This window comes from Grampus griseus (genome assembly GCF_964374135.1).
Source record: "Grampus griseus genome assembly, chromosome: 6".
Classification (NCBI taxonomy): domain Eukaryota; kingdom Metazoa; phylum Chordata; class Mammalia; order Artiodactyla; family Delphinidae; genus Grampus; species Grampus griseus.
Window position 1 is genome coordinate 95,793,620 of NC_139000.1, and position 25,269 is coordinate 95,818,888.

The 25,269-nt window shown below is 37.9% G+C and overlaps 1 protein-coding gene across 1 annotated transcript in view; it reads left to right on the plus strand.

Annotated features, from left to right (window-relative positions):
• LOC309823944 (contactin-associated protein-like 3) overlaps positions 1-25,269 on the plus strand; it is a gene marked incomplete at both ends in the record, with an annotated part of 187,812 nt that overhangs the window by 100,127 nt on the left and 62,416 nt on the right. Inside the window, 6 exons of the mRNA XM_082656618.1 lie at positions 1,105-1,308; positions 2,272-2,447; positions 3,515-3,658; positions 7,014-7,275; positions 12,537-12,683; positions 22,897-23,068. Of these exons, the coding sequence (XP_082512744.1) occupies positions 1,105-1,308; positions 2,272-2,447; positions 3,515-3,658; positions 7,014-7,275; positions 12,537-12,683; positions 22,897-23,068 (1,105 nt within the window). The remainder of the gene's footprint in view (positions 1-1,104; positions 1,309-2,271; positions 2,448-3,514; positions 3,659-7,013; positions 7,276-12,536; positions 12,684-22,896; positions 23,069-25,269) is intronic.

Genomic DNA, 25,269 nt, shown 5'->3' on the forward strand with positions numbered 1-25,269 from the left:
ATTTTAGTTAATCTCAATAAAATGCAGGTCCAAGTATACATTAGTCGCAACTTTTTGTGAAATTAAACAAACAACATCCTATCATTGGCTTGAAAGACATCAGCTTCATATTTTATTGGCTTTCTCTTAGACCTTTATTTATGACACAAATGTATTATTAATTAAAGAACAATTATGTCTTTTCTTTTTACTTGTGAAATAGGAAAAATATGACATTTTTCTGGGTAATAGAAATGACTTTGTGTGTATCTTGTTCTGTCTTCAGTTGGTTTCACTGTCTTTTTTATACTAATGATAAAATATAACTACTTAATATAAACTGAGTGGAAGTGACCTTGATAGTTGGAAAGATAGAACACTGTCAGAAAGTCGAGAGAACACGGCAGCAGTGTAGCAATGGCCTGCTGCAGCAGAACAATTTTCATAGTATGCTTAGGGTACAACACAAAATAGGTGTGCCCTTTTGTGCTGTCACTGGGCCGAAATGTTGGGAGAAAAATACATCCTGTTAACTGAAGACATTTTAATATGAGTTTAGGGTAGTATTTAGTATGTCTGGTGTCTTTATGTGTGTCTTTTATGGACAGACAAAAGTATATCAAAGTGACTGCTTATGTGGAAATTGTTAAAAGTCAATGCTGCTTGTTCAGAAACAATTAAGCCATTTACATTGAGTGACACTGGTATTTTACCTCTTACCAGTGTGTGAGAACTATTATAACTTTTCAGAAAAACAGAAATGTTGAATGATTGTTAAACATGCAAGGAGACTTTATTCAAGGGAGATGGACTTCAGCTTTTTTCCTGATCTTTATTATTTACAGGATGAAAATAGGCCAATAAAAGACAAGAGCAATTAGAATTATTCAATGAGAGTATTTCTAGATGATACATTTTGGGGACAATGTCAGAAAAGGTTAAGAGTGGAGTTTAGATATATCAACTACCAGTATCAAGAGAAAATTAGCAGTAGAGATTTTTCCCCCTGCATTAAACAAATCAGAGATATGCTATGTATGTGTATGTGTATGTTGACTTACACATGTCAATGCACTAATAAGAACACATTATACTTAGACCGGTTTTTAATGTCTTCCACTGTAGGATCTGAGATGGTTCATTTTGATGGGAAAAGTTCCTTGCTGTACACATTTAATCAGAAATCCATGAATCCAACAAAAGAAGTTATTTCTTTGAAATTTAAAACCAGAGAGAACAATGGGATTCTACTCCACAGAGAAGGACCAAATGGTAAACATATCACCCTGGAGTTAGTTAAAGGAAAACTCATCTTATTCCTTAATTCAGGTAAAAAACTGCAAGGTGGTGTTTTTGGAAATACTATTTAGACAAAAATATCTTTTTATAATGATTTTTTTCACAGTTAATTTAAAACCAGAATCCTTTTGGATGTGAGGGCGATCTGGCTGTGACACCTGTCACCCCATTGATTGCCAGGGTTGATTCGGCTGATCTGGCTGTCTAGGCAGGTGTCCCCTTCCACCCTCACTGCTCCATGTGCATCCCTCCCAAAGCTGTGGGCTCGGTCGAAGAGGACGACCTTCCCCAATAGAGAAGGACCGTTCTTCAGTCAAGGCTATACGAGTAGCTGTGCTCCCCTGCTAGAACCTCCAAACAAGCTCTCAAGATCCATTTGTAAGAGAACATAGGGTAGTCAAGCTTCCAAGACTCCAGACACATCCAAATGAGGCACTGCATGTGGCAGTCTGCTTTTCTTTAGATTAAAAAAAAAAAAAATCTTTTAAGGAAGAAAGCAGACCCTATAAATAATTACTCTGAAGACCAGAACTGTCCAGGCAAATGGAAACACGGTCACCTACAACTGAGCTATACTAAGAACAACATGTGTGTATCTTGAGTACGCCTTTATGTAAAAAGTTTTATAGCTTGATAATTGTATAAGATCAGTGGCAGATGCTCAATAAATAACCTGATAATATGATAAAGACAAGAGTGGCTTATCATAAATTTTTGAAGTAGTCTTATGAATGAGGTCCTAGGAAGAAAATATTTTCAAGAAAAATGAAAATTCAGTGCATAATGATAATAAAACAAGTAAGATAGAATATGTTACTCAAGATCAAAAGAAGATTGTATTTAGGACTAAGATAAAAGCAGCTGACCAGTTCATGGGATAAAATGATGTCAGGAAAGTGTAACTGTTGTGAGAAGTGCTGAACTTCAAAATATTGTAGAAATCTTGGTATTGAACTGGATGGAACAGTGCCTTTACCCTTCCTCTCTTTTCAGGAGATGCTAACCTGCCCTCCCCTGATGCCCTCATGCTGGGCAGTCTGCTGGACGACCAGCACTGGCATTCTGTCCTCATTGAGCTCCTCGATACAGATGTCAACTTCACCGTGGACACACACACTCATCATTTTCGGGCAAAGGGAGAGTCCAGCTATGTGGATCTGGATTATAAGGTGTGAAAATGACTTTTTAAGTATTACAGATTTTATCACTTAAATGCAAAGTAAACTTCTAGAGAAAATACTACTACATAGAGAAATTCCCTTTCCTAGTAATTCAGAATTCTGGTAAAATATTCCCTATGGGTGATAATTGCACAGTGGGAGACGCATGCTTGAGCTATTGAGACATTTTATCCCTTACAGATGTTAGTCTTCACATGAGAGTAAATAGTCATTAAGTTTAGGAAATCTATACCTGAAGAGCTACCAATAAAACAAGGAACATTTTTAAATGCAATTGTTTGCACTGTTCTTCTGTATTCCATCTGGTGTTTGGCTGGGAATATTACCTTGGAGATTTCTGTGTTTTAGGGCAATCCTAAACAGGAATAGCTACCTAGGATAACTTGGAGAAGTAATCACCGTCTATTCCAACCTGATTTTTTAAGTGACCAGAAAGCCAAATGCACACAACTCAGAATACTGTTTCTTGGGATTTTTAAAGGCCTAACAATATTTGCAGCATGTTGCCTATGTGTGTCTAACCTACACTGAAATGCAGCATTTGTTCTGCCAGTTCTGCTCAGTGCCTCTCTCAGCAAGCCAGATTTCATCATTCATTTGGTATGAGTGTCCTCAGCAGCAAAGACCAGCTGGAGATTCTGGTTTTGAAAGATGTTATCAATGGCTTTATTATTCTAACCTATCAGAGTCACGGCAAAGACCAGGATCCTACAGGCTGGTTTATAAAGTAGAATATCATCACAGTAGGCTGCATTGTCACACAAATCAAGATTTACCGTGGACATAAAGATGCAGCATTCTTCATCAATAAAAATGACACAGAGCCATATGAGCAGCAAATTGTAAGAAGGATATTTAACTTATTTATCTAAATGTAATAAATAAAACATTGGTATATCTGCATATGAAGCTTCATTTGAAATTAACACGATAAGGTAAAATAATGCCAAATAGATTTGAGACAATTGTCACTGTACCTGCTAATCATACATGTTTAGGCAGATACTCAGAAAATCATTAAACAATATTATTTATGTCATTTTTTTCTTTCTAAGATCAGCTTCGGAGGGATTCCTCGACATAGAAAATCAGTGGCTTTCCCACATAAAAACTTTCATGGCTGCTTTGAAAATCTCTGTTATAATGGGGTGGATATCATTGATTTGTCCAAGAAACACAAACCACAGGTCCTCATCATGGTAAGAAAGTCTATATGCAAGTTCAAGAGAAAAGGGAGCTGTAATTTTTTTGGATTGATTCAACTTTAAAATATACCTCTTCTGAAGGCAGGGAAGGTACAAATCATATGTACAGGTATCCTTGGGGGATTGGTTCCAGGACCCCCCGATTGGAGTAATCCAAGAATGCTCGAGTCCCTTGTATAAAATAGCACAGCATTTGCATATAACCTAGGCACATCCTCCCATATACTTTAAATTGACTCTAGATTACTTATAGTACCTAATACAATGTAAATGGCATATAAATAGTTGTAAATACAATGCAAATGATATGTGAATAGTTGCTGGTGCAGGGCAAACTCAAGTTTTGCCTTTTGGACCTTTCTGGAATATTTTTTCTAAATATTTTCCTGGTTGGTTGAATACGAGGATGCAGATCCTGGCATAAAGAGAGCCTACTGTACTTTTTCGTTCATGTTTGGTTTAATTTTTATATAGGTATGGAAACAGATGAATACTTTCACAAAGATGTTAAAGTACAATCATATAAAGCTTTTTAATGCAGAGTCTTTTTTTTTTTAGTTAATTAATTTATGTATTTACTTTTGGCTGCATTGGGTCTTTCTTCCTAACATGCAGACTTTCTCTAGTTGCCGAGAGTGGGGGCTACTCTTCGTTGCGGTGCACGGGCTTCTCATTGCAGTGGCTTCTCTTGTTGCGGAGTATGTGGGCTTCAGTAGTTGTGGCACGTGAGCTCAGCAGTCATGGCTTTCGGGCTCTAGAGTGCAGGCTTAGTAGTTGTGGCACACGAGCTTAGTTGCTCCACAGCATGTGGGATCTTACCAGACCAGGGATCAAACCCATGTCCCCTGCATTGGCAAGCGGATTCTTAACCACTACGCCACCAGGGAAGTCCATGTCTTTCTCTTTGATTGGTTTCCTCTCCCTTCTTTCTCCCTTCTTTCCACATGGCTAGTCCCTCCATCAAGCTGAGATGTTACTAAGCTAGCATTTGTCCTTCCTTCTTTGGTCCATAATATTATACTGATCTATAAAGGAATCCTGTATAGATAAGTACACTCATACTCACACATGTATTTATGAATTTATATGCCTCCACATTTGGCATTGTTTAAAGAAAATCATTTTATATAAGCTTTTTTCCATCTTGATTTTCTAATTCAACTATACCTTGTAAGAATTCTTTTCAATTATCAGGAATAGTTCCACGTTAGAATTTCTACGTCACTTTCCATTATGAAAGTGTACCATTATTTATTTAGTCATTTCCTACCCAAGGCATCTGCTTTATCTCTACTTTTTTACAACTATAAGCTCACTATTACACATGTGTTTTCAGATACTGGGGGCTTTCATTTTGATGGAACAAAGTTCCAAAAGTAGCATTTCTTGGTTGAAAGTTTGAAACAGTTTTAAATTTTAATAAATGTTGTTGGATTGCCTTTCAAAAAGCTATAACATGACACTTCCCACCAGCAAAGTATGATAGAGCCCTTCCATTACATCTCAGGCAGCCACATGTTCCACATCTGTTAGACTCTTGCCAGCTCAAGGAACATGAACTAACATCTCATTGTTACTTCATGTTTATGTGACTACTGGTGAATTAAATAATCTTTTCACCTGTTTCTTGTCCATTTGGATTTGCTTTTCTGATCATTGTTCAGTCTTACTGTTTTCCCTATTTTTTATTTTATTTTTTAACTTTTTGTTAATTTACAAGAGAGTTTTATATTTGATAGATAATCCTTTGTCATTCATAGTCCATATATTTTTTCCAGATTTATCAATTTTATATTAAATATTATATATGTTAAGTATATAAATATTTTTATTTGTATGTGGTCAGTAGGTCTGTGTATTTCTTTATAGCTTTGGAATGTCTCTAAAATTCTATAACCTATACATGGTCTCATGGATTTTCTTGTAAGAATTTTTAATTGGTTTTATTTGTCTATTTATTTTTAATTTTTTAAAAATTAAGTCTGATTGAAATTTATTCTTTATGTGATATATGATCAAGTTTAATTTTTATATGCTGCCTTATTGATATCCATTTGTTCCTACACTATTTAGTAACTAACCCAAACTTTATCCCACATAGTTGAATTTCATTACATACTAACTTTACATATATTCTCAGATCTTTTTGTGGGTCCCTTATTCTGTCCCACTGCTATGTCTATTCCTATAGTAATAACACAGTGACTTGATTACAGTGACTTCATAGTATGCTTTGCTATCTGGTAAGTTAAGTTCTGCTTCACTGTTTTTCTTTGCATTGTAGTTTTTGGAGAGAAAGGACAATGTTTAGGCATTTATTCTTCTATCTGAAATTTATGAAAATGTTTTTAATCCCAGGGAAAATTTTTGTAGAGATCTTAGTTGGAGTTACATTAAGTCCTTCCCATCCAGACACTATAATTAAAAATAGTTTGGAGGGCTTCCCTTGTGGCGCAGTGGTTAAGAATCTGCCTGCCAGTGCAGGGGACACGGGTTTCAGCCCTGGTCCAGGAAGATTCCACATGCCGCGGAGAGGCTAGGCCTGTGAGCCACGGCCGCTGAGCCTGAGCGTCCGGAAACTGTGCTCCGCAACAGGAGAGGCCACAACAGTGAGAGGCCCAAGTACCGCAAAAAAAAAAAAAAAAAAAAAAAAAAAAGTTTGTTCCTGAAGCAATAGAAGTATCCTAGGGATTAAAAGCGTCTTTAAAAACAGAATTATATAAAAAATAAAAACAACGTGCTAGGCAGGTCAGATCTTAGGCTGACTGATCGCCCTCGGTGACTTGGTTTGTGAGAGCTTTGGAGACAAAACCAGCCTGCCTGTGGCAGGACCAGCCTGTCCATATCCTTTTCTTCAGACGCACAAAAGCGCATCTCCTACCTAGAGTAAGATGTACCTGTTACCTGAGTGACACACTTATAATCTCATTTACATAACCAAGGCAAGTAGAAGAAAGTTCTTGGTGTAAGTTATTCTTGGTGCTAGCCTTCACATTGGATAAAAACATCTAGTACCTCAAGGGAAGAAAACTGTCTCTTCTACTCTTGTATCCCACACCCAGCATTAGGCCTGGGAGAGATGTGGCTTGGGATTCCTTTGCAAATGCTGAGAAATGGAGAGGATGGACAATTTCTAAGAGACTCAGAAATAGGTTTGCCCAGCTGAACAGTGCTTAGAGGGACCTATAAGGTAAATCTGGATTTAAGTTTCATGGGGAAGCCTAATTTTTAAAGGCCTAGATTGCTGGATCATTGATAAGAAATTCTGTAAATTTTGGAAAATCTGTTGTCAATGAAATGGAAACATCCGTCCTGTGTCTTCCTAAAGCCTCTTTCACTGTATTCACAGGGAAATGTGTCCTTCTCCTGCTCGCACCCGCAAACTGTCCCCATGACTTTCCTGAGCTCCAGGAGTTACTTGGCTTTGCCAGGCACCTCCGGAGAGGACAGAGTGTCTGCCATCTTCCAATTTCGAACGTGGAACAGAGCAGGGCTGTTGCTGACCAGTCAGTTTCAACACAGGTCAGGAGCTTTCATCCTTGTTCTTAATGATGGAAAACTCAAGTTGAGTCTCTCCCAGCCTGGACATCCAGTAAGGGACGTCACAGCAGGTAATAAACATCTTCTCTGTGATGATGTATAGGTATTTGACATGACTGTACCTTCTTACATGTAAACCTAAGATTGGTGATCTCTAAAGTAAATGAATGACTGAATCCATGAGATATTCATAATCCCACTAGAGGGAACTAGATTCTTTTTTCCTTTGAAATAGGTAACTGCAGGCTGTTGGTGTGTCAGTCAATGTGACAGAAGTTTACCTACATCAAAGCATAATTATCAAAAAGTTTAAAAATAAATGATTATCAACTTGTGGTTACCAAAGGGGGAGGAGAGGGAGGGATAAATTAGGAGTTTGGGATTAACAGATATGCACTGCTATATATAAAATGGATAACCAACAAGGACCTACAGTATAGCACAGGGAACTATACTCAATATTTTGTAATAACCTGTAAGGGAAAAGAAACTGAAAATGAATATATGTATTTATATATGGCTGAATCACTTTACACCTGAAACTAACACAACATTGTAAATCAACTATACTTCAATAAAAAAATAAAATGAAAAATGAAAAAAGATTATAAGTTTGTAGTCAGTAACTAGCAGTAAACTTGAAGTGCTAGAAGACATTAGCCTAATCCCAAGTAGTCTTGAGAAAATAGATTTCTTTGAACTGCCTTTTAAACCTATATACACATTGATTTTCAAAATAATGTAAGTTATTTTTCCCTCTTACATCAGAGCCGCTGCTTCCTTTGTACCTACTTGTTTTTGATAAGGCTTCTTCTAACTGGGTGAATGTTCTGTAGTTTTCTGAGAAGAACCTGTTTATTTCTAGACTCACTTCTAAGTCATGTTACTTTTGAACTTTAGGGATGCTTTGCATTTAAAAGTGATAAAATTTAAACCCAAGCAGGACCATGACATGTCATTCCCTGAATGTTGAATGTGAAAGGAATATCTTGCCTGACCTATGGTAATCAGTTTTGGACTGAAAAGCTGGGAATGAAAATTAAATTTTGCCTTCTTTTTATAAATAAAACATATGTGATGGTCAGCATGCAAATGAACTGAGTTGATAGTGTCAACTCAGCTTCAGTAAATTGCCTAAATCTTGGTTTGTGTAGATTTATAATTTACATGTAATATGAGCTAAAAGAGATAGCTTTTTAGTGTTGTTTCACATGGGTACACACCACCCTTTCTCCCAACACACGTATATATTAGTTATTGAAGTTTTTGTAAGCTGGCGCTGACACATCACATAAATATTTTATTGCACCACTTTTTAAGGTTTTACAGTGTAATGTGCTATTTTTCAGAAGCAAAACCAAAGAGAAATTTCTCATGATGCTTGCTGCTTGCTTAAGTAGCACATAAAGGGGAATCTTTTATACATTTGAAATAGTTGAAAAATAAAACAGGCTGCAGTTTTTTTCCACTTTAAATCTTGTATCAAGTACCCAACCCATGTATCAGATTGAAACTTAAATTTCATTAAATGACATTGAAAAGACATCTTTTAACGTATTTCCAGGTTTTAGATAATTTTTCCCAGTAGTTACCTCAAGATAGTTCTGAAGAGATTGAGAAATGTACCAAGAGTGGATAATCTGGTGCATGCGTGTTCATATGGCTGAGCCTAGGTGGGGAAGGGTCGTGGAAATAGAGGAAATGTGGGAGCAACACAGGAAGAGGGAGAAAATGAGCGTGCGTGTTCACCGATGGAGTTCCCTTTATGTAAGAAAAGACACAATTCCACCCTTTGCCAAATTGTCTCTACTGCCGTGGTCATTATCTCCTATTATTAGAATAGATTACGTGGTTTAAGCAAGTGAGCGGGGTGTATCAGAGGATTCCCATCCCATGCATGTTTCTAAGTCTGCCTCTGCCCCTTTGATATATAGCCCACTTCTTCTCCTGAAGCCTCAGTGTCCTCATCTTTAAAATGACACTAATATGAGTTATGGTGAGAATCCAGGGATATAACATATATAAACTCTTAGCACAGCACTGTTTATTAACAACTTCTGGTTATTAATATTTCAACACTAGTCCCACAACCACGGCATCCCCCCAGATTGAAGCCTTTCGAGGGGCTGGAGGAGTGTAATAGAACTAGCATCATCTTCATAGTAGCACAAATCAAAAATACAAAATCTACTCTCTGGTCTCCATCCAACCTTTGACAATAGTGTTGCCTGGGAAACAGGCTGCCCTTTCATCAGAAGTGAGCCGCGTTGAAACCACACTAAAGAAAAACAAAGGATGAGAATTATAATGGATAGATGGAGAAAATGAATATAAATGCCTGCATTTATTTTTAAATTAGAATGACCACTTTTTCTAAGAACAGTCTTGTATTATATAGGCGAATGGCATCTATTACAAATTGAAGGAGATATTCTGAGGGCTTTCTGCAAGTTCTCCCATGAAATAACTCTATATGCTAGATAGGTAGAGAGGGAGAGAGGGAGACAAAGGAGGGGCGAGAAGGTGAGAGAGGGGGAGAGAGAGAGGAAATAGTTCGCAAAATCAAACTAAATACTGGGTTTTAATGACAGATTTTAAGTGGACATAGTTATCATACTGACAGGTATACTATGTAACCTTTAAGAGAAACACCAAATGATAAGACTGGAAGGAACATTTAGAGATTTTTGTTGTTGTGGTTGTTCATTCTCTTTAGCTCTAGGATTACAGAACTTCTTTCAAAACTTTATATTTCAATTTCATAATATATGTTTTAAGTGTCTAACCTAAATCCTCCATATTCTAGTTCTCGGCTTTTCTCATGATCTTTCATGAACCAATGTTGAGTTTTTGAAAATGTTTCTGGCTTCACAAATATAAAACAAAAAGCAAGCGTCTAACATTTTTATTGTGTGTACATGTGCATGTGGTAGAAGTAACTAGTGACTTTAAAACTGTCCCCTCCCTGAAAGTGAGAAAGTGTTGGGAAGTATCATAACTAATGTTTCTGAGAAAAACAAAGTTATAGCTGTTTTCACAACAGGAGTTTTGACCTTCTGTGTCATATTAGAAACATTTCCCATTCAGGTGGATCTTGAGTCCATGTCAAAGTCATTAGTGAGAGATCAAGCAGGAAAAAAAAAGCTGGTTTGAAGAGCATTTGAGAGACATGGATTCACATGGTCAATTGGGCTATACATACCAAAATATGATATTAAATTAGATAGGACTGGTTAACTTTCTCCCAGGAATACCACCATATTTGGCGGGGTGGGGGGTGGCTAACATCTCCATTGGGCTCTAACATAACTTCTAATTCTCACAGGTTGACTTCTAAACTTACAGAGCTGTAAACAGGCTGTACCTTTATCATTCGTAAAATATATTAGTTAAATATATTGGGACATTCCCGAAGATGCTCAGATTAGAGTCATGCCAGCTGACTAGCATGCTCACACATGGCATCAAAAAATCAAGCAGTCATCCCACTGTTGTTTTTCAGTGAGCAAACGTATTTCTTTATGACCCCCTTCCCTGTTGACCAACATAATTTCTAAGGTTCCGATTATTCCCCTCCCCCCTTCCCCCTTAATTGAAACATGCATCTCTTGGGACTGCTGTGGGAGTTGCAGTGACTTCCTGTGAAGGGGAAGAATCCCTTGCCCTTGGCCAAGTGACTTATTTTGGCCAATGACATGTGAGCAGAGGGGACCTGGGCCACATCTGAGTAGAAGCTGCCAACGCCATAGCAAGATTCTCCCAAGTGCCGTTTTCTCTAAGTCGTGAGACAGGGATGGGGGCTGTGCATTAGCCTTGGTCCTGCATGAATAAGCGCCTGGAACACAGAGGCCAGAGACCCAGCTGGCCTAGGGCCAGAGCAAGAAACAAACCCTAGTTGTTACTCATTGAAACTTGGTGGTTGTTTGTGTCCACAAAATAACCTAGTAGAAACTAACACAAATTGTCTGGGTGAGTGTACTGGGACAAGTACTGCTTATGGATTTATCTGCATGACACAGCATAGGTTTTTCATTCAATAGAAGACGCAGCAGGTAAGTCTGTAGGAGAGTCATGCACAGTTGGTAGCTCGTCAACAATTCAACTAATTGGCCATTCTCAACTCCACCACTTGAAGAAAATATAGATATTTCTTCTCACGGATTCAAGAGACAGTGCTGCTTTTAAAGGACTGATAATCTTTTTTTTTTAAATAATAATGTAATAATAGCTTGATATACTGTATCAAATTTGGAAAAAGAATAGAAAATGTAAAAATGACATAAAATGAAAAACACAATTCCCTCATCCAAAAATGAAGGTTAATATTTAAGAATATTTCTTGCCACTCTTTTCCATGTTTATATAATGCTTGAATATGTACCCACACACACATACTTTAATGTAATGCTTTTATAACTTTATATTCTATGAATTTTCATGTTTTATTAATACTTAAATTATTATTTTTAAAGACTGCCAGTATATTTTTTTCTAAATAGTCTACCCAGATTATTATAGATAATGACAATATACGAAAGTAAGAAAAAGTTTTTATTTTTATAACTTATATTTTTGGAAAATACCTGTACTTCTCAACATCTCAAACTAGATGGACTAGATGAGACTGAAATACGTCCAATGCCATGTAATTGGAAATATTTTATCATTTCATGATTGTTCAGGCTCACTCATGGAAATTTTATTCAATTAAGGCCCTAAGACTTGAAGAAACCAATGCTGCACTTTCCAAGGTAGAATGTTTGGGCGATCCACTCTTGTTTCCTCTTTACCCCTTTCCTTCTGATTTCTTTCTTTTCTTTTCTATTTGCACATTTCTGACTAAATTGAGTGATGAGAAAGTGAAAAACACCCCTGGCAGTGTGCATATAGGCTGTAATATTCCTAACTGAACATAATAATTTTTGTTATTACATAAACAAGTACCAGACAGGCCAGTCCATGACTGTGGTGGATAAGATGCAAGGACCCTCTGCAATTACAAAATTTATTCAACAACCCCCTCTTCCTATTGACATGGGTAGCACTTTCCTCTAGATTAGAGTGACCAGCATACCACATCACCTAATTGCCTACTTAGAGCCCCCTAGCCAAGCCCACATCTACCCTACACCTCTCTCTGTCTCTTTGTGTCTTCCGTGGTGCATTCTCCATTGCCCAGCCAGCTAAATGACCTGGGTGAGGTTCAGGTGAGTTCTTGGTGGTCTGTGGCAGGTGGTCCAAGGTAGGTGTATTGTTTTCAAGTACTTGCTCTGTTTAGAGGCATCTGTAGGGTTTATAGGAATCTCTTTTAACCCATTTTGTTTACTTCCAGGTGCTGGATTGAATGATGGGCAGTGGCATTCTGTGTCCTTATCTGCAAAAGGGAATCACCTGAGTGTGATGGTGGACGGTGAGGCAGCCTCCATGGCTCATTCCCTGCATGGGCAGATTGATTCAGGCGACACCTATTATTTGGGGGGTAAGTGAAAGGAACTGAGCTACACTGGCAATCAAACCATCATTATCTTTCTAGCTCCTGCCTTCTAACCCATGTTGTTAAATGAAAATTATTACCAAAGAATGATTTTTCTCTTTCAGTTGTAGTCATTGGGAATGCTGAGTGGACAAAGATGATAAATGATGGTCTCAAATGCCAGTCTACTAGTTGGCTTTGTTTACAAGTGCACGTAATAAGATTGGTTTTAAATTCAGCACCTGTTTTCAACTATGGCTGCACATTGCAATCACCCAGAAAGCTTCAGAATTCTGATGCTTGGCTGCATCCCCAGAAATCCTGATTTAATTGGTCCCGAGACCTGGACAACAGGTTTCTTGATGCTCTCTGGGTGATTCTGTGTGCAGACAATATTGCAGGTCATTGCTCTCTCTCTCACCCTTAATACCTTGCCATAGGGAATTTTCTTAATGCCAAGTGACCCTTGTAACCTTTCCTTCAGATTTTATGTGTCAAGTTTATTGCTTCATGTGGGTGTTCTTCTTCTGTCTGTTGGCTTCTCTTCTGCCTGGATCCTGGCTACTCAATGTGTGGTCCATGAACCAGCAGCATCTGTATTACCTGGAAGCCTCTTAGAAATGCAGATGCACTGTCCCTGACTTCCTGACCAGAATCTGCATTTCACCAAGATCCCCAGGTGGTTGCGCTTTAAGAAACATTCTATTCCCACTGCCTGTACAAAGGGCATCATTATATACAACAGAGGAAGGAATTAATTTAATGGCTATTAATATGTCACTCATTGCTTAGTGATGGATTTTACCAAGACAGCACCAGGCCGTCTCCCCGGGACTGTAGTGTATGGGTGTTTGCTTGCTTAGTGGATTTTGCCCGAGTCCATCCAGGATCTTTTCCACCAGGGAGGGGGAACTTCTGAAGGTAATAAATCTCCACCCCTGGGGCCTTCGAGTGAAAAATCCTGAGCCGCTGGAAGCTTAGAACTGTCACCTGTAAGATTTATTTTTTAATCTTGGCTTGAAGTCCTCTCTGACGTTATTGCTGTTTTGCACTTTATACGTGTTTTTTTCTAAAATAAGTTTGGAATCATGGTGGAGATAGCTTGATAGCCCAACAAGAGAGTCTAAAATTCTCCCTTGAGAACTGACAACAAGCACATCAACCATGGATCAGGTTGGTTAATCTTTCAAGTCCCCTAAAGCAACCTTTCCTGTGAAAGGTGGAAACGTGCCAGCAGCTTTAAAAGATCAGAAATGCTTTCTTTCCTTGCTTGTTAAATGTGACGCATTTCTGACCCAGATACTCTTTTCAAACTTTACACTTCTGATGGATTTTATAGCTCTGGAGAGAAACAGATTCCTTCAAAACTAAATAAAGAATTTATCCAAGAGCTCTAATTTAAAGGTTAAAAGATTTTGAAGCACTAAATGATACAGAAAGAACAATCTGTGCTCTAGTGTTTAATGACACTAAATAAAATACCTTTAACATTTTGTATTAAAAAGTAAAAAAAAAGTACTTTTCGAATCATCTTTCATGTTGAACATTCTACATACTCAGAATGTGGAATGCACAGCTACGTGAGAGTAGGTACGTTCCATAAATATTTACATACTGATGTGACATGAGTCAGTCATTACTATGAAATAAATCATATGCACACATTTTAAGAAGACTACTATTGTTTCCTAAAAGAGTATATGTAGGTGCATCCCCTCATCTACAAAATTAACCACTACAACACATTTGAATCTTCCCTTGCTCCTCCAGACTTTCATTCCCCTAGTTAAGTATTACCCTGCTTTTATTAAACCAATCTTTGTATTGTTTTTCTTTGTAATCTATCATGTATGTAGGTAACTTTAAACAATAAATTGTCTTGTGTTGCCTTGCTTTTAACTTTATAAATAGGATATTCCTGCATAAATTCTTGTGTGACTTGCATTTTTTTTGTTCTACATTAGTTTTTGAGGTCCAGCCATGTAGATATGAATAGCTAATCAATTTTCATGGCTGTATGCTTTTTGATGCATATTATACCATGTTTTACACACCTATTGCACCATTTTATGTTAATAGACATTTTGATTGTGCCCATTTTTTATTATAAAAATGCTATAAATATTGGTATAGCTGCTAAGAACCATCTTGCCAGTGATTTTTAAATTTTCCTTATGCACAAACTATCTGACATTCCTAACAAGTACAGTCAATTTAGTGAGACAACAGTCAGTGTCATGGTTTTAGTGGCACGCTCCAATGGTTAAGATGAATGAATGCTCAAGAATCCAGTTGTCACATTGGTTGTGCACATAGACCCAGCCGTTGGCTCCACTAATATCTATGAAAGGACCCTAGAGCTCTAGAGGAAATGTGTTGAAAAATGTATAAGGAGCCTTTCTTGTGTATTTTCGTAAAATTGTGCTGATGTGCAGGCTGTCTTGTTAATATAGTTTCCAAGAAGAAAGTGTCCCTAAGATGAGTGGAATTACAAAGTTTAAACATTCCATGAGACAGTATAATGACTTTTTTTCATTACAACTTTCCTATTTTTCTGATGTAATTCTGTGTTGGCACTGAGTGGCAAAAACAGAACTTGCAGTCACAGCACTTTCTTCCTAACCAATGTATAAATTTAGAGTGACCTCTATACGCATGGCTATAAATATCCAGTTGATTCCTACAGAACAGTTTCAGCCACTGAGTCAAACGAACTTAGTCAACTGTACGTTTTATATCGACACAGCAGCATCTTTTTTTCCTAGAGAAAGAATATATACTATTTTAAAAATTCAAGTAATGCCTTTGCCAAACTAAAACAAACAAAACCAAAACACACTAATTTACTAATGTTAAATAAAAAGGTGGATACTATTTTTACTCAAGGAAAACCAGAAGAGGCAGGTCTAGGACCAACAGGCATGGAGTTCTGATTCTCAATAGATTTATTGTAGTCACAAGTTTTATGCACATGTAGAACCCTTGCTCAGGGCCCCTTTGTCTCCATAATTAATTGGACGTTCCAGCCCTGTTCTGGGTAAAGTAAGACAGGTCAGCTACAGCTTGAGTGGAAGCTCTACCCTGAAAACTCCAATATCTGGGTAATTATTCAATCCAAGGAGTAGCTTATGTCAGTATCTGTTTACTTATCTTTTTGATTAGTGTCTGACAGTACCAGAATATGTGTGATGTTGACATGGAAGTGAACTTCATCCAATCCATGCTTTCTAGCAATATTTGGACTAATAAAGCCAGTGTTCCTGGGTCAACTAGGTGACAGCCAGTTAATGATATCTGATTTTTCACAGAAAACAATACCCCGTGTTCTGAAATACTCCTTGACCAGGTTTCCTTCCCATTACTGGTTTTCCTAATGGATAGTCAACTGCAAGTTTCCAATTATCATTATATGATCAGTCAGATTTCGTTGCAATGCTTCACTGTAAAAGCAGACTAGTACAGCTTGCTATTAGTTAGGGTGACCGTATAATTTCAGGACACTTTAGCAAATGGAGGAGATGATCTCAGTGATTATTTCAGGACAGAAGCATAAACCAGGGCTCTGTGGCTACCTGGAAGTCTCTATTTTGGCCTGGCAGTCTCAGAGCACAGCTTTCTTACTGTGAGAAGGGTCATCTGTATACTAATAGCAGCATTTCTTAAACGTCCCATGAGAGATCTGTGATCTAGATATCTCATTTTCCTTTTCTGCCTTTTCTTAGTCCGTGCTTTTTTTTGTAATGTGTCTTTCAACAGCAGTTTCACTGTAGTATACTGTACACAGATTTTTGTTGCCTTCTATTAAGGGTGGTGGAAAGTTAAGCTCTTAATAAATTCCCTTTTATGGAATCTTTGTACTACTCAATAGCATACTTGAACTGCAGAGTCAGGGACTATTAAGCTATGTTCAAAATCCCCGAGTGTCCTTCTGTGAAACATCAGCAGGCCAACAAGCCTATGACAAGTCTAATGAAGTCTCATCTGAGGACCCATTCTGGTGCAGTGACATAGTGACAATTTATCTGTCATCCTCAGACGTACTTAAACTTCTGAGTCCCTCAGTCATGATGGATATCTTTCATTAATTTAGCAATAACTATTCAATGTCCATTTCACTCTCCATCCCAAATCAGGTCATTGATGAATGGTCCTCTGCCATTTTACCACCAGGGCTTCAGGGCAGCCATTTGTATGGACAAATGAGTGTCTCCTGCCCTGAGCTTCTCTTGGGCTGTGATACCCTACTTCCTGACCTTTATGTCATAACTGAGAATTGAGCACTCAGCGCTCAAACTTTCCTTCTTTAAAGTTTCGCTTTCAGAAAGCTTTCCCCGTGACAACTGGATATGGTTTTGTTTTCTTCTAACAGATGTAGTTAGATACTACATTGTATTTTGGATGAGTTTGAGGCTGGTGATATGGAGAAAAGGAAGAAAACAGAAAAGGAATAACAGTGATTCCACAAAGCTATGTATTGACTTAATGTTTCCTATGTTTTATCCTAACATTCTTAGTGACTAAGTGCGGTTAGTAGAAGTCACCTATAAGGTATAAAGATATACCAAGTTTCTCCATTTCCACTAAGATCAGGAACAAGACAAGGTTGCCCACTGTCACCACTATTATTCAACATAGTTTTGGAAGTTTTAGCCACAGCAATCAGAGAAGAAAAAGCAATAAAAGGAATCCAAATTGGAAAAGAAGAAATAAATCTGTCACAGTTTGCAGATGACATGATACTATACATAGAGAATCCTAAAGACGCTACCAGAAAACAACCAGAGCTAATCAATGAATTTGGTAAAATAGCAGGATACAAAATTAAGGTGCAGAAATCTCTTGCATTCCTACACACTAATGATGAAAAATCTGAAAGAGAAATTAAGGAAACACGCCCATTTACCATTGCAACAGAAAGAATAAAATAACTAGGCATAAACCTACCTAAGGAGGTGAAAGACCTGTATGCAGAAAACTATCAAACACTGGTGAAAGAAATTAAAGATGATACAAACAGAATCCAATTCTTCTTGGATTGGAAGAATCAATATTGTGAAAATGACTCTACTACCCAAAGCAATCTACAGATTCAGTGCACTCCATATCAAACTACCAATGGCATTTTTCACAGAACTAGAACAAAAATTTCACAATTTGTATGGAAACACAAAAGACCCCGAATAGCCTAAGCAATCTTGAGAACGAAAAATGGAGCAGAAGGAATCAGGCTTCTTGACTTCAGACTATACTACAAAGCTACAGTAATCAAGAGAGTATGGTACTGACACAGAAACAGAAATATAGATCAATGGAACAGGATAGAAAGCCCAGAGATAAACCCATGCACATATGATCACCTTATCTTTGATAAAAGAGGCAAGAATTTTCTTAATTAAGAAAAGACAGGGCTTCCCTGGTGGCGCAGTGGGTGAGAGTCCACCTGCCGATGCAGGGGGTGCGGATTCGTGCCCCGGTCCGGGAGGATCCCATGTGCCGCAGAGCGGCTGGGCCCGTGAGCCATGGCCGCTGAGCCTGCGCGTCCGGAGCCTGTGCTCTGCAGCGGGAGAGGCCACAACAGTGAGAGCCCCGCGTACTGCAAAAAAAAAAAAAAAAGAAAAGACAGCCCCTTCAATAAGTGGTGCTGGGAAAACTGGACAGCTACATGTAAAAGAATGAAATTGGAACACTCCCTAACACCATACACAAAGATAAACTCAAAATGGATTAAAGACCTAAATGTAAGTCCAGACACTATCAAACTCTTAGAGGAAAACATAGGCAGAAGACTCTATGACATAAATCACAGCAAGATCTTTTTTGACCCACCTCCTAGAGAAATGGAAATAAAAACAAAAATAAACAAATGGGACCTAATGAAACTTAACAGCTTTTGCACAGCAAAGGAAAACATAAACAAGACGAAAACACAACCCTCAGAATGGGAGAAAATACTTGCAAATGAATCAACGGACAAAGGATTAATCTCCAAAATATATAAACAGGTCATGCAGCTCAATAGTAAAAAAACAAACAACCCAATCCAAAAATGAGCAGAAGACCTAAATAGACATTTCTCCAAAGAAGACATATAGATGGCCAAGAAGCACATGAAAGGATGCTCAACATCACTAATCGTTAGAGAAATGCAAGTCAAAACTACAATGAGTGGCTTCCCTGGTGGCGCAGTGGTTGAGAGTCTGCTTGCCGATGCAAGGGACACGGGTTTGTGCCCCGGTCTGGGAAGACCCCACATGCTGCGGAGCGGCTGGGCCCGTGAGCCATGGCCACTGAGCCTGTGTGTCCGGAGCCTGTGCTCCGCAATGGGAGAGGCCACAACAGTGAGAGGCCCGCGTGTCACAAAAAAAACTACAATGAGGTATCGCCTCACACCAGTCAGAATGGCCATCATCAAAAAATCTAGAAACAATAAATGCTGGAGAGGGTGTGGAGAAAAGGGAACACTCTTGCACTGTTGGTGGGAATGTAAATTGGTACAGCCACTATGGAGAACAGTATGGAGGTTTCTTAAAAAACTAAAAATAGAGCTACCATATGACCCAGCAATCCCACTACTGGGCATATACCCTGAGAAAACCATAATTCAAAAAGAGTCATGTACCACAATGTTCATTGCAGCTCTATTTACAATAGCCAGGACATGGAAGCAACCTAAGTGTCCATCATCGGATGAATGGATAAAGAAGATGTGGCACATATATACAATGGAATATTACTCAGCCTTAAAAAGAAACGAAATTGAGTTATTTATAGTGAGGTGGATGGACCTAGAGTCTGTCATACAGAGTGAAGTAAGTCAGAAAGAGAAAAACAAACGCCATATGCTAACACATACTTATGGAATCTAAAAAAAAAAAAAAAAAATGGTTCTGATGAACCTAGGGGCTGTACCGGAATAAAGACACAGACATAGAGAATGGACTTGAGGACACAGGGAGTGGGAAAGGGAAGCTGGGACGAAGTGAGAGAGTGGCATGGACATATATACACTACCAAATGTAAAATAGATATCTAGTTGGAAGCAGCCCCATAGCACAGGGAGATCAGCTCGGTGCTTTGTGTCCACCTAGAGGGGTGGGATAGGGAGGGTGGGAGGGAGACGCAAGAGGGAAGAGATATGGGGATATATGTAAATGTATAGCTGATTCACTTTGTTACACAGCAGAAACTAACACACCATTGTAAAGCAATCATACTCCAATAAAAATGTTAAAAAAAAAGATATATCAAGTTTTTCCAGATACATCCAACACTTCAGTAATTTTCTTACAAATTAAATGTGTGTATTTTCACATAAGACAAGAAAATGGTAAAGGAAGGCTGTAGAGTTAAACAGTTCTTTATGACATAACATTAAATTTGAAATGTCAAAATCCCATTGAGGTTAATTTATGAGGTTTCATTGTGCCTTTAATGGTTTCAACCTGATGCAGGCCTTGGCTTGTTTTGAATTCTATTTGTCAGAAATACACAACATTAAAGCCTCAGTCACTGAAAGAAAAGTAAAGGTAAACTGTGTGTATTTTATGAAAATTCTTAGGTAGAAAGCTAGCATCTATTATGGAGGAACAAGAAGAGGCTCTATCTTCAGTTTTTGCTCTTTGAAAGTACATCAGTGATTTCAAGACAGAAGTACAAAGAGAGATGAATGAAAAACACATAAGTACAATGAGCAAAATCTTTACTTTATAAAATTACTTATTCCATTCGATTTTAAAAATAAGAATCTGATAAAATAACCTCAAACCCCAGTCTGTAAATATTAACATAAGTATTCCTGACTATTTAAATTATTGGAAAATGCAAAGCAAAAAGATGAATAATTATAACATTGTATCTAAAAGTTAAAACAGTTGTGGAAATAATGTAAATGAAACACAATTTTATAAAGCAAAGCATAAATAAAATAGGTAAATTTCATGTGAAACAAAATTTACTTGACAATTTTGGGGAATTAAAACAATGTTAATTATTAAAAATGTTGTGCTTCTTTCATATTTGCACATGAAAATGAAGTACTCAGTTCAGTAAATGCTTTTACCTTTTGTCCTATGTAGGGCTGTTGGTTGCGTTCCCTAGGAAGCTGCCTCTGCATGGGAGATTTGCATGTGGGTGTTTGAGTGGGAGTAATTCTTGGGAACAACACCTGGAAGTTTGAAAGAGCAGCTGGGATGGGCAGAGGGACAAGTTGAACTGCAGTGCAGTTGCAACAGAAGTCTCTGAATACGCCAAGGGGGAGTCTGAAGCAGGGATGCCCTTCAGGGAGGTCCCAGTTGAGAAAATGGGTCTCTGCCACTGCACTGCATCATTCCATTGTATTCTTGGGCACTGTTGTCCCTGCGGAGGGGCACAGCCTTATGAGAGTCAGCTCCCTTCAGCCTGGCAGATCCTGGGGAGAACCTCAGTCTTGAAAAGGGGGGAATAAGGGAGTCTGGGCTCTGTACAGCAGATTTCCCTAAATTGTTGCCTTTTACAGAAACGTTTCACAATGACAGCATCCTCCTACCCTAACTTTCTTTCTTTTTTTCTTTATAAGTTGTTTTCTTTAATCCAAAAAGGAGTGGGAAATGGTGGTGGTGGGGGAGTCATTTAATTATTTAATTTTTTGAGGATCACCTAACTCCCTTCACCACTTTTTATTATGAAAAGTTTCAAGCACAAAGAAGAGTGGAAAGCAAAGTACAATGGACACCCATATGCATACCACTAAGGTTCAATAATTAACATTTTTCTATATTTGCATTTTCCCCTGAACCATTGAATATAAGCTACATACATCATGACACTACACTTTGAGATATTTCAACATGCATCTCCTGAAATATGGATATTCTCCTACATAGTATCATTTTTGCTCTTAACAAACTTGACAATAGTTTCCTAAAATAATCTAATACCAAATCTATAATCATCGCAATTGTCCCCAAGATGTTTTTATGGTTGTTTTAAACATTTGAATCAAGATCCAATCAAGCTTCATGCAATGTAAACAGTTATGTCTTTTTAGTTTATTTTAATCTAGAAAAGTCTCCTATTCCACCTCTTCCCTCTGATACTGACTTTGAAAAGCCTGAGCCAGGTGTGTTGTAAAGTGTCCCATATTATGCTCTTTCCCTAACTTTCCCCTTCCTCTCCTACATTGCCAATCTTGCCGTAGGCAAATTTAAGAACCTGTGATTCCTTTAGGGGACAACTAAGTGGAGGGTAGGAGGGCACTCAAAACCCTGCTGGCCCCCCATGTGGAGAAGGTGGTTCTGGACCCCATCTTGTTTTGATTTTGATTTCAAAGCCACGTGCTTGCTCATAATCATAAGAGCATTGTCTCTTAGGAAACCTAGGAGGATAAAACAAAACCACTCTATAAGAATTGTGGTTGGTGAGTTACAGCAAACCAATTAATGGCTGTAGCAGAACTTGTAAAATTTAACTCTTAATTTTGAAATTAATCAAAACTCATTTCTTTTTTTTTTTATAGAATATTCTGTGTTGCTTATTTTTCTCCATTATTTGCAATGCCATATCATTATGAGATATTGTTAATTTGTCTATGTGTTAATGTTGAAAGATATTTGACTAAAGTTCCTAATTAAAAAAAGAAAAGTAAATATAAATTGCTATTAGATTTCTTAGACCAGTTATTATCAAAAGTGTTTTAAAATATTGCCTGTGCCTGCACACACATGCACATACAGATGATATTTAAGTTTTTATATGAATGGAGGGTGTCCAGGTCAATTCTCAATTTAAAATTATTTTTCAGGCATTTTAAATTTAGCAAGTCCTATTATGCCTGTAACTTTTTTTCTCATTCTACTATCACATGCCCTTAGTTCATCTAGTTTAACATCATGCTAAAAGGAGTGATTTCTTGAGTATGCTTTCAAAAAAGAAATCAAACTGCTTAAATTAAATGTACAGTAATTCTATTTGTCAGATTTCACATCTTCCCTTCCTCTCATCTCTCCATAAGCCTGGCTTTAGTTATTATTTTTACACGTTACCAATACCAAGAAATTTTGTTCTTGTCAGCTCTCCACCACCCTATCCATGGGTAATGTGACCTTCCCAAATGGTGTAGGAAGTCTAATCTTCAGGTGTCTGCAAACAGGGGGAGGTAGCAATTTTTGCATATGAGAAATACCATACGATATTTTTTCATAACTGTTTATTTTCTCCTGTGTGTGTCTCCATGTTCATTCAGGCTGTCCTGACAACAGCTCTGACCCTGGATGTGCAAGTCCCCTGAATGGATTTCAGGGCTGCCTGAGGCTCATCTCCATTGGTGACAAAGCGGTGGATCCCATCTCCATACAGCAGGGGGCGCTGGGGAGTTACCGTGACCTCCAGATAGACACCTGTGGCCTCACAGACAGGTAGGCAATCTCATGTCAGCATGCATGTTTTCAACTTTTTGATAGTAGATTAAAAACAAATGAACCGCTGGAAAAGAGCATATTCTTGCCCCTTCTCCATTACTGATATCCATTCCATAGGGAAAAATTATTTTTACATTGAAAACAAAAATGACAAACTTTAAATAATTGCTTCTTTCCAATGATATTTTCTTAGAAGACACACTCTCATGAATTTCCCTTGTGTATGCCTCCAAGCTACTTAATTCACACAGAATACTACTGATGCTATTATAATTATTGATTAGTATATACTTTAAAAAATTCGAACATTGCACAAAACAGATTAGAATATTCTAAAGAGATCATTGAGGACCCGGAAATCAAAATTCTATGTGGTCAGCTGCATTCACCTTACACTCCCTATTCTACAGGAAAAATGAAAAATAACTCTTCCTTTGAGAAAGGTGGAAGCTTTGGGGATTTCTAGTGATGTTTGAAACACAGTAAAGAATAGAGAGAATTCAGTTACCACATACTGAACATGGTACCACTTCACTGAAGAAGACAAAAAAGGCAAAACTTTAAAGCAATAGCATATTAAAATTGCTAAGAATTGCAACTTTACTGAAGTTATTTGTTAGTCATGTCTGCCTTTTAAGTAATTTTGGCTAAAAGTGATGGCTTAACCATCACACATTCAAGTTTTTTTCTGTGACTGGTATGTCTGACTTCTCTGCAGTAGGAGTGCATTAAGTTCGTGTTGAGTAAATATACACACTTCAGACATCCTCACACATCCATATACGGGCACCTTTCCAAAGTTCACACTGCACAGAGTCCTTTGTGGAGTAAATCTAATCCAAATTTAACACTAATTGAATTTCCCTGTCATGTCCAATTAACTACAAGTTACAGTGCAATTTAGCAGTGTATGAGAAGATCATAAATTCCCAGTATGTAAAATATTGACTCACAAGAACTTGAGTTCTTTAATGCAAATGTCCATGGCCATATGTTCACATTCTATTCATTTGTAGAGGAAAAAAAATGATTTAAAGAATTTAGACAAAACTTTCAACCCTAATTTTCAGATTATAAAAATTTTTTTTAGCATAGAAAGTGTAACATCATCTGCAAGTTATAATTGCAGCCAGCTCTGGCACCCTGAATCTTGGTATTGGGAGAGGGTTAGAGATGCTCTTTTGGAGGTAGAGTACATCCTCTCACCCATGGGAATGACTTTTAGTGGGTCAGGAGGGTGGGAAGTCACAGCTCACTGTCAGTAGCCTGGTTGTCACTTCAGTCGGGAAGCTCACAGAAAGTTATTTTAGTGCTTGGAGAACTCCATCACAGCACGTGTGTAATCACAATATTTATCTCACATAAAGGTTGCCCCTTTGTGCATAAAGATCTTTATTTCAAAACTAAAACAAAAAACCAACGTGTGTGTGTGTGTGTGTGTGTGTGTGTGTGTGTGTGTGACTAAAATAGAAAAATTTCCACATCACATTTTTAAACGATTTTCAGATATCTGTACTAGTCTATGGAGACATCTGTGGTATTAAGTTATCTTCCATAAAATTGAGGCTCATGGCAACTTTGTAAGTGGTTATAAAAATAGCTATTGGCACTTTGGATGGCCTATATAGTCACTACTTGTAATTTTTTATGGTTCAACATCTAAAGACATGTCCTTACTCTCCATTCTTCTTAATACTAAAAATATTCATTTTTTCTCAACCTTTAGTCCATACCTACTAACTGCATGTCCAATGCACCATGAAATAGATTCACTTAAAAGTGCAGCAAAGCAGACACTCACACCTGGGCTGTCTTCGGGCACTGTGCACTGTACGCAGCCATCCACCCAGCCCACCACTCTGCCTGCCCAGAGCAAGTCCTAATGTGCTCAAGTGAATCTGAGATTTATTATTAAAATGCAGCTAGCTTTCTAACTTCTATCCATTGGGCACAGGAATGAATAATTCATGATACATAGCAGCATTCCTCACACTGCAAATGCTGAAAAGATGTTTGAAATCCTAGGGGTACTTAGGAAACTTTCCTGAGCCATATAAGGACTTGTGCATCACGCTCTGTCTTCCTGTGGCTCGGCTGACACTTTATAGAGAAGGCAGTGCAGTCCTTTGGGACAAGGCTGTGGGGAGGGGATAGCAGTGAGGAGAGATCGTGTCTTACACCCTTGGGGTTTTGGACAT